At 44.7% G+C, this 10249-nt stretch overlaps 1 protein-coding gene across 1 annotated transcript; it reads left to right on the top strand.

Annotated features, from left to right (window-relative positions):
- Positions 1–345: 345 nt before the first annotated feature.
- Positions 346–8602, top strand: SBDS (SBDS ribosome maturation factor). Its single transcript, XM_055002105.1, has 5 exons — positions 346–528; positions 2589–2718; positions 4231–4431; positions 6347–6511; positions 7410–8602. Exons 1-5 carry the CDS (start codon positions 401–403, stop codon positions 7536–7538), a joined length of 753 nt encoding a protein of 250 aa, XP_054858080.1. The 5' UTR covers positions 346–400; the 3' UTR covers positions 7539–8602.
- The last annotated feature ends 1647 nt before the right edge of the window (positions 8603–10249 follow it).

The following is a 10249-nucleotide window of genomic DNA, read 5'->3' as shown; positions in this document are numbered from 1 at the left end:
AGCATGCCGGGTAACATTCCCAGCCTCTTCAAATACCTGGCCCATTGCTAGGAAGCGTCGAGAGGGTTCACTTGAGAACGATAAAAACTGTTTTTAGCAAGTAAACCTCTTGCTTTCTACGGGGCTTCTCTCCAGGTAAATCTCCCTTCTTCCAGTCTATGAGAAGAACGTTTATTTCCCGGAACCCAAAAAAGGAGTTTTATTTTCCACACGAACGGATTGAGGAACCCACTATGAGAAGAGTTCGCGAGATCTGCCTGAATACGTCATAATGGAGGAGACCAAAAGGAGGCGATTGAGGCTTGTGTGCTTATAGGCTTTCCCGAAGTAGGCGGGACCAAAGCTTCGGCGATGGTAAACAAGGCGGTTGGCGCGCAGGCGCAGTACGAGCGCTGCCATCATGTCGATTTTCACGCCGACCAACCAGATCCGCCTCACAAATGTGGCCGTGGTGCGCATTCGGCGGGCGGGGAAGCGCTTTGAGATCGCCTGCTACCGGAACAAGGTCGTGGGCTGGCGGAGCGGCGCGTGAGTACCGGAAGCGGGCAGGGTCTTAGGCCGGAAAAGGGGTGACAGACCAACTGGGCCTGTACGTGCCGCTGTTCTCACGAGAGCGCCCCTGAGCATGTGCAGAGGGCAGGTCCGGTGTTTGCCGCAGGAGTCGAATAAGTGGGATTTCTGAGCGTGTGTAGAATACGCCTGACGGCTTTCTGACCATACCGTTGCCAGCTTCCAGGTGGGGCCTGGAGGTCTCCCGGAATTACAACTGATCTCCAGGCGACAGAAGTTCGTCCCCCTGGAGAAAATGGCTGCTTTGGAGGGTGGATTCTAAAGCATCATATCCTGCTGAGGCCTCTCCCCAAACCCCACCTTCTCCAGGCACCACCCCCAAAATCTGCAAGTATTTCCCAACCTTAACAACCTTAGGTTTTTATCACATGTGAAAATGCACCCACGCTTGTAACATTTATGTGCTCATTCTGAGTTTCCGTTCCTTTTTCTATTCTCCTGTATTAATTTGGATCCCAGTTGCTGTCCATGGACCAGTATTCTTGGTAGCATTTTTATTTATTTATGTTGTTTATAGTCCCCCTTTTTCTCTGTGATTCAAAGCGGATAACACAGAACAAGTCAATACAATCAACAGGGTGAGACATCCAATAGACAATGCAATAGGATTTAACTTGTAGAAATCTGGAACCAACCAGAAATCTGAAACAGAGATGATGCAATTCATAAATATTAATGCGACACATTAAACAATTACAAAGGAACCTACTTACAGCAGCAGATAGCACAAATTATACACAGTGGAATAGTCTACAGCCCCTAACCCTACTCCAACCTTCTTTCTGAACCATCTTGTTACAGTACAGTCATATTTTCGGTGCAAAAAGCCCTCTTGAATAATTCCTTTTTAAATAGATTTTAGGAGGGCGAAAGCCTTCCTGACCTCATTCAACAGACCATTAGGTGGGGGCCACAACATTGAATGCACATGTACATGCAGTTTTTGATTTTACCTGTTTGCAGGGTGGTCCCTGCAGCAGGTTCTGCTCAGATGAGCCAAGCAAGCCATTGAGATGGAGCAGAGGGAGAGAAGTGGCCCCACAGATATGATGGACCAAAGCTGTGAAGGGCTTTGTATATAATAGCCAGTATCTTCAATCGAGCCCAATAACTGATGGACACTTAATGGAGTGAATGTAAGCAGCTGAGGGTAAAATCTGTGCCTGTTCATAACAAATGTCCAAAGTTTTTTTTTCTTTTTCATACTTACATTTTAAAACATGCCTTAAGATAATTTTTCCAATAAAATAATGAAAGTAACTACATAGAAGGTTCATTTTAAAAATTTACAATCTAAGGCTGTGCAAAACAAGGGCTGGAGAGCTGGAAATGACAGGCAAACATATCTCAGGTCTTCTAGGGGGATTTTTTAATGCCCAAATGGAATCAAACATACTCAAGAACATGGAGGAGGGCATTGTTTTTTTTAAAAAAGTTCATTCTTTACAACTCCATGTATTCCTTAATGATAAAGAGGTCAGTTACCATGGGGTGGATGTTTCATATACACGTCCATTTCTTTTGTAAATTGTAGCTTGTGCTTTCATGGTGTTTAGGTCATTACAGTAGGATGTAAATTTCATTATAATAAAGCTGCTGTTAAGCTATTAAAAATCTTAACATTTAAACATTCATGAGCTCATGCTATGTCTAGCATACATATTATTCCTTACCATCACTGCTGCTGGTTTTGATAAGAAAAGCTAACTTTTGTGTGTGTGCTGGTGCCAGTCTTGTGCATAGACAATTAATAGTATGGCTAGCATTGGAAAACACATATTCTGCTGAGGCATAGACAGTCTTTGGATGCATAGCTAACCCCCTCCCCTTTTCCCAAGCCTTAAACATTTACAGCAACATATAAATGGTACAGTTGTATCTGTACAATCCAAAACCAGAGCAAAATAGGCAAAATGAGACACTTTTCTCCAGGTTTTGTTTTGTTTCTTTGCTGCCATTCCATTTCTGTATTACCAAAGAAAAATTCTTAATAAATGGTTAATTTTCTTTCTTGGCAGTGAAAAGGACCTGGATGAAGTCCTGCAGACCCACAGTGTGTTCGTGAATGTCTCCAAAGGCCAGGTGGCAAAGAAGGAGGACCTTGTCAAAGCATTTGGTACCGATGACCAGACAGAAATATGCAAGACTGTACGTTCCATGGATGGCATTCTTTGTATCTCTCAAAACATCCCCTGATGGTTGTTAAAACTGCACAGGCCACATGTAGATCATGAGGGTGGACAAGGGCTAATGCAGAAATCTATTTCTTTTCCAAAGCACTTATATGGGCAGGGAGAGGCCACAGAAATACAGTACAAGCCCGTTCTTCAGATGTTCTGAGGAGGTAGGATAAATGCATGAGGACAGGAGTGGGATTGTACCAGTAAGCTCCCAACCTTATATAGGTGGAGGCTATGCGTGTATTCCGCAACCTTGCTTTTTCACAAAATTTGAATACCTGATAACCAACAATTTATTGGTTTTGCCCTATACCAGCAAAATAAACATACACAGTCATAGAATATTCAGATAATAGAATCATAAGAGTTGGAAGGGGCCATACAGACCATCTAGTCCAACCCCCTGCCCAGTGCAGGATCAGCCTAAAGCATCTCTGACAAATATTCATCCAGCCTCTCCTTGAAAACTGCCAGTGAAGGGGAGCTCACCACCTCCCTAGGCAGCTGATTCCACTTTTGAACTACTCTGACTGTGAAAAAGTTCTTCCTAATATCCAGCTGGTACCTTTGTGCATGTAATTTAAGCCTATTGTTTCAGGTCCTACCCTCTGCTGCCAACTGAAACAGCTCCCTGCCCTCCTCCAAATGACAGCCTTTCAAATACTTAAAGAGAGCAATCATGTCCCCCCTCAATCCCCTCTTCTTCAAACTAAACATTTCCAAGGCCCTCAGCCTTTCCTCATAGGGCTCAGTCTCCAGACTCCTGATCATCCTTGTCGCTCTCCTCTGCACCCTCTCGATTTTGTCCACATCCTTTTTGAAGTGAGGCCTCCAGAACTGCACACAATACTCCAGATGCGGCCTGACCAAGGCAGTATAGAGAGGGGCTATGACTTCCTGCGATTTCGACACTATGGCCCCTTTGATACAACCCAGGATTGAATTGGCCTTTTTTGCCACCACATCACACTGACTGCTCATATTTAGTTTACAGTCCACTCTTACCCCAAGATCTCTCTCACATATACTACTGCCCAGAAGTGTATCCCCCATCCAGTATCCAGTTATCCTTGCTTATCACTGTTCTCTAATTTGACAGGCACATTATAAGGTTTTAGACCATTGTGTTATATTCCCCCACTCCGCTCAGCTAAGGGCAGTGGGTATTGCTGGTGTAAAGCACGCTCTGCCAATGACAGAGGCTCTTCTGTGGCATGGCAACGGAGTCTCTTACATTGTTGGAATACACCTTGCAATGACAAAACACATCACCTTTAGGCCGATCGGCTGAAACGCAGTAATTTCAGCAGTGTGTTCTACATGAGGTAATAAATGCAGAATGTAGAATTGTAATGAATTTCTTGGAAATTCTAGGAGGCTGTGTTTGCTTCCTGCTGAAGGCTTTCAGGATCTGATTGAGAAAAGAGAAAACTGTTTCAGAACACTGAGCTCTTTCTCTCTTGGCTCGTCTCGTTTTCAGATCTTAACCAAAGGGGAGTTGCAGGTGTCTGACAAAGAGCGGCACACACAGCTGGAACAGATGTTTCGCGACATTGCAACCATTGTTGCTGAAAAGTGTGTGAACCCAGAAACAAAGAGGCCATACACGGTCATCTTGATCGAAAGAGCCATGAAGGACATCCACTACTCAGTCAAGCCAGGAAAGAGCACTAAGCAGCAGGTGAATATATCCCATGCGGAGGCAGCATGGATGGAGTGTTGGGAATGGGGAAACCCAGATTTACATGCTTGTTCAAGTCACAGGTCTGTGAGTCAGTCACAGTCTCTAAGAGATTATAAAGCACTTGCTTTGTGTTCATACGGTCCCAGGCTCATTCTCTTGTTAAAGGATTTCAGGTAGCAGGTGATAGGGGAAAATATTTCTCTGCCTAAAACCTTGGAGAGTTACTTTGAATCTGAGCAGACAGTCCTGAGCCAGATGGACCAATGGATTGACTCAGGGCAAGGCCATTGTCAGTTCTAGGGACGGCAGTCCATGGCAGATAGTCCCCCAAACCCCTCACAGCAAGCACTCCAGTGCATTGGTTGAAAAGATTTTTATTTAGAGATCCATTAAGTTCATGGGTACATCCATAGATGGGTAAGTTGGCAGGAATAGTTATACCAGCATACGCACTATTGATATATGGAGCATTTCCCCCCTCCCTTTGAGCGATTAATATTTAGGCGCGAAAATCCTAAAAAGTTCCATGAGAACACAATAGCTTAGTCTGAGCAGAGAAAGGCAGAAGATCACAGTGAATCAAAACTCCCTCTTTCCCTTGTGAAGAGTTACATTACAGCTGCAAGGTCAACAAGCATACTTTCAGAGATGACAGGCTGGTTACTTTCTCTGTGAAATCAGCATTAGTACTTTCGTTTTCAGGCAGGCCAAGGATGGCATGATTATGTGGCTACATTATATGAGCATGGCATGAAAGCATTACAATATATCAATACAGTGAACAGATCAGCTCAATACAGAGATCAGAAAACACATGAATGGCATGGATGGGTGCAGACACGACAGCCATTTCCTATACAATATGTGGAAAAAATGTGAAAGGACCCTAAGAGACCACTTTGTATCTAGAGGTATCCCATGGCTGTGATAAGTACTGATACATCCTTTTTCCCCAGAGTCTTTTTTTCATACCCTACAAACATACCTGCAGGATTTAATATATCTCCCACTCTGGAAATCTTTTACAAGATTTGAATTCTAAATCATGACCCCTAGCTAGAAAATGCTTTTAAAAATCCAGCTCAGGAGATGGTTTTTTGCAAAATAAGAAAATCTGTGGCCACAAACGGAAGCCACTATGATCTGAGAGGCTGCCAAAGCAACCAAAGATACGTCTATAAGTAAACGGAGGGTGTCATGCTTTGCGTCCTATAGAGCATAACTTACATAAGAGTTCTAGAACCAGGCTTTTGAAAGAAGCCTTTGCTAGTGGCTCCTGTTTTATTCATGCAGATGAAATGTCTTCTCTGTGATGTGGGAGTTCATTTCCAATAAAGCATTTTTTTTTAGTGCCGTAGGTTGCTTGTAGGAGTCACATACACATTTGTCCAATCAACTGCCAAGGCACACCCTGCTTCTAGCTTTTGCAATCCTAACCTTGTTCTCCCTGGTGATTCCTAACAAAGCCTTACACTCTCAACCTAGCCTACTCCACAGCATCTTTGTGAGGATAAAATGGAGAAGGAAGAATGTTGTAAGCCACTTTAGGTCCCCATCAGGGGGGGAAGTGGGATAGAAATGAAGTAAATAAATAGACCGAACCCAGGCTTTTGTGGGCCGCTGGCTCCTTTAAAGAAAAGCCTGTCGACTAGCTGCAGGTCTCAGCCAGATCTCTGGATATTCCTGATCTCCCTGCAGCAGATTGGAAGTAGTGCAGACATCTCTCTCTTTCTCCATCCTGACCTTCCTTTGACCTGGCAGGATCCTTTCCAGCAGATGCACTGAAAATGATGGGAAATTGTCCTGTTGTTATTTGCGGGAACAAAAGAGGAGTTCAGACGTAGTTTTTAAACGAGTAACATCAGATGTGGCTCGACGAGAGAGTCTCATTTTTGACCGGATGCCCCCGCAGGCCTTGGAGGTGATCAAGCAGCTGAAGGAGACCATGCAGATCGAGCGGGCGCACATGAGGCTGCGCTTCGTCCTCCCTCCGAAAGAAGGCAAGAGGCTGAAAGAGAAGCTGAAGCCGCTCATCAAAGTCATCGAGAGCGAAGATTTTGATGAACAGCTGGAAATTGTAAGTGGAAGGAGCCCCTCCCCCCCCACCCCGGAAGCATTGTCATTGCCCCAATGGAGCTGGTTTGGGGCCAGAGTTTTGAAGGCCTGAGGAATCCCATTTACAGCACAGCCATTTGTAAATTGGCTTCTCAGGGCCATGAGGGCTTACTCCTAGCATTGTGTTAGATTGCCAGCCTAGGCTGTCCTTATGCATGAGCCCATGGGAACAATCCAAGCAAAATGATGGGGTGCTTTTGAAGTCTACACGGTGACCTGTCGCTAGCAACTGAAGATGAGTCTCCCACACTCTTTATGTGGACAACCTGGAGGAGCCTCCTCAAGAAATTGGGGAAACAGGAAACGCAGGCTTGGGGTGTGCCTCTGAGCATCCATTGCTGTGAGCACGCAGTGAGGAAAGCTCTTGCCCTCAAGTCCAGCTTGTGATTTCCTGAAGGCATCTGCCGAACTGATGCGATTACAGGATGGAGCCTTGGTCAAAGCTCACAGGATGCTGCTGATTTAGGACAGGGAGAAGAATTTATACTATCCAAAAAAGCTTAGCCCCTTTATTTGCAGATGCCGTATATCTCTGAAAACCAATTGCTGGGGAGCAATAAATTGGGTTGTTGCCTTCTTCCTCTGTGTATGAGTTTCTTAGAAGCATTTGGATAGCTCCTGGGAGAACGGGATGCTTGGCCTTGGGCTGAGACCGCAGAGTTATTCTTACATTTACTCCAAAGAATCGCTCTGTTATCCTTTGTCCAGATGCTGAGATTTGGAGAGGGAGCCACACAAAATTTAGCAGCACAGGCAGCATCTGCAAACTATTCTCTGTTGCTCGGTATGTTTGTTCCTTCTGGGAGACCATTAGCAAGCTGTCATCTTCTGCTGTCTGACATGAATGAATCTATTTTCAGGTGTGCCTCGTAGACCCAGGCTGCTTCCGGGAGATCGATGAACTGATACGATGCGAAACCAAGGGGAAAGGGAGCCTGGAAGTGCTTAGCCTGAAAGACGTGGAAGAAGGGGACGAGAGACTGGAGTAGCATCCGGCTGCCCACCTCCATCTCTTCCAGCAAGTCCTATATTAAAGGCTGCCCCAAGCTGCCTCCTTGTGGGTTTATTTTTTGCAATATCTAGTTTCAGTTAAAGTTTTTATTTTGGTGTCTTTTTCTTCTCCCTACACTGACTGACCAGGTTTGAACACTACTAGTCCCTCGCTTAACTCTTAAAGGGAAAAAGGACCGCCTAGCTGGTTTGGCTCTACTGGGGCCACAGATCCTTCTTCAAGGGCTAAGCCACAGTGAGTGAAATGTACCCCAAGTGCCAAAGTATCCTCCATTTCAGCTGAGAGATGTAATGACTCATTGAGGTGGGGCCATCTGTAAGAGAAGCAGCTGAGGGCAGTCATTTAAATAAGCAGGATGAGCTGAATTGGAACACAGCCCAAGAGATGGCTCTAGAGACTTGCAGAAGCCCTGCCTTGTGTTCCTGAAGACAACGGCCCCATGCAAAACTCCCTCTTTGAAGGGAAGTACTCTGTTCTTAGGTACAAGCATAACCCTTCTCAGAGAGGAGCACGGAGAAAGCCTTGCACAGATTACAGAACCTCTAGATTGGGGTTTTAGGAAGAGCTGTTTGCCCATCCTTCTATAGATAGCTCTGGAAATTTTCAAGAGCTTGGTCTTCAAAGACCTGCATAGGACCGAGGCTTGGTGAACGGAATACCCCTCTTCATTCAAGAGGAACTGTAAGAAAGAACTGATGGGACTCAAATACTGACAACCCTGAAAAAGTTGTTCAGATAATTTAATTTTCTTGGGGTAGTTGGGGGGGGGGGGCGGGTGCTTACAATAATATAAAAGACAGTATTTATTAATTATGTGGCCTTTTGATCTAACAATGGACTCAGCTAATGCTCAAATAAACTTCCAAGCTTCTTTGGTGTTTTTTTTCTTGATGGTACAAATTTATGATGTGAGGGACGATTCAAATGGCTAATGGTGGAAGTCACTGATCAAATCATTGAGCAGAAAACTCGGGGGAGAATATTAATTTGCTCTAGAAGAAGAAAGGTCCGTACAAAATAAAATGCAAAAACATTTCTTGACTGAACATTTCACTTATTTGTGCTTCTCCCTGAAATGCATTTCATAGACTACTGGAAACTACGATAGAGAACTAAACAGTGTAAAATAATAATATATCCCCGTAGTGGTGTACTGGTACAATGTGAAGAATGGGTTGCGCGCACACATCCCCCTTGGACTGCAGGTGGATTCCAGGTTTGCATCTTTCTTGCATTAAAAGAAACCTTGCCAATAGGAAACTAATCCAGCAGGGGAAAAGGTTGTCTCTCTTCTCTTTGCTTGCTGGGCAAACTTTCTAGCTGTAGAGTGTTCTTTATTAAGGGGAGGGAGACTTCCAAAATGTGATCTTTGACTTTCATTGGCACAGTCCATTCTTACCCCCTATTCTCTGTTTGAAAACCTGACCTTGGAATGAGTTCACACACATTCAGGACAGGGGTGTCTTTTCCCTATGGTGAATTGTGTAAAGTGAAAGTTTAAAGCTTGCAGACCTTAAAGGGGAACTCTTCTGAAAGACACAGCTTGAGAACTGCAACCCCAGAATTCTAAAAGACGTGGGCTGGAGGTGGTCTTGAACAAATTAAAAGTCAAGCACAGGATGTCATTTAATTTTAATCAGGGCACAACTGTATGTATCTAACAAACGTCAAAGTCCAGAACTGGCCACAAAATATTCAACAGTGCCCTATTTATTTAGCAGTCCGTTAGGGTGGCTGGACTTGTGACGGGGGTGAGCATCCAAGCCTAACAAGGAACAAGCAGCTCTCTGGTCTGACGCAATAACAAAACCCTGGGGTGATGTCTACGGCTCTGTTCCTCTGCCTCCTGGGGGCTGTATGGTGGCCCCTGGGCTGAAATTTGCCAAACTTTGCACTACCAACAATTGACCTGGGGGGGGGCAGTAGTGTCAGCTTGAGAAACAGGCATGTTAGGTGTAATTCTTGGGCTGACTGGCTTGGCCAGGCCTACCTCAGGTACCACGCAGCCATTTTATTGTTTACAGATACAAAACGATTGGGTGACAGATAGGGGACCATATTCATTAAGCTTTAAAAAATAATCCTATAAACCTCAGGGATTTCTTGTGTTTAAATAGTAGTACCCAACTAAACCCTGTTGATTTCCCCTTCTGCCACCACTTACCTTTGTGACAAGGTACAAGCCTCAAGTCCCCATTGTAAGGAGAGCCAGTTGTGACAAGGAGAGCCAGTTGTAAGGAGAGCCAGTTGTGACAAGGTACAAGCCTCAAGTCCCCATTGTAAGGAGAGCCAGTTTGGTGTAGTGGTTAAGAGCACGGGACTCTAATCTGGAGAGCCGGGTTTGATTCCCCACTCCTCCACAAAGCCAGCTGGGTGACCTTGGGCGAGTCACAGTTCTCTTGAGCTCTCTTAGCCCCACCCACCTCACAGGGTGATTGTTGTGGGGTAATAATAACACTTTGTAAACCGCTCTGAGTGGGCATTAAGTTGTCCTGAAGGGCGGTATATAAATCGAATGTTATTATTATTAATGTTATTAAGGTGGGATAAAAATCTTGTTAAGGAGACTGCTGTTAAGGAGACTGCTGTTAACTTATCAATGGATTCAGTGAAAGTGTTGTTGGGTTTATTAGTAACTTGAGCCAAGGTTCCTTTGGGCATTTTATATTTTGCACCTTTAAAACTCAC

The sequence above is a fragment of the Eublepharis macularius genome, chromosome 17, assembly GCF_028583425.1.
Source record: "Eublepharis macularius isolate TG4126 chromosome 17, MPM_Emac_v1.0, whole genome shotgun sequence".
In the NCBI taxonomy this organism is placed as follows: Eukaryota; Metazoa; Chordata; class Lepidosauria; order Squamata; family Eublepharidae; genus Eublepharis; species Eublepharis macularius.
The sequence above is the reverse complement of the archived record's forward strand: the minus strand, read 5'-3'. Positions and strand labels throughout refer to the sequence as shown.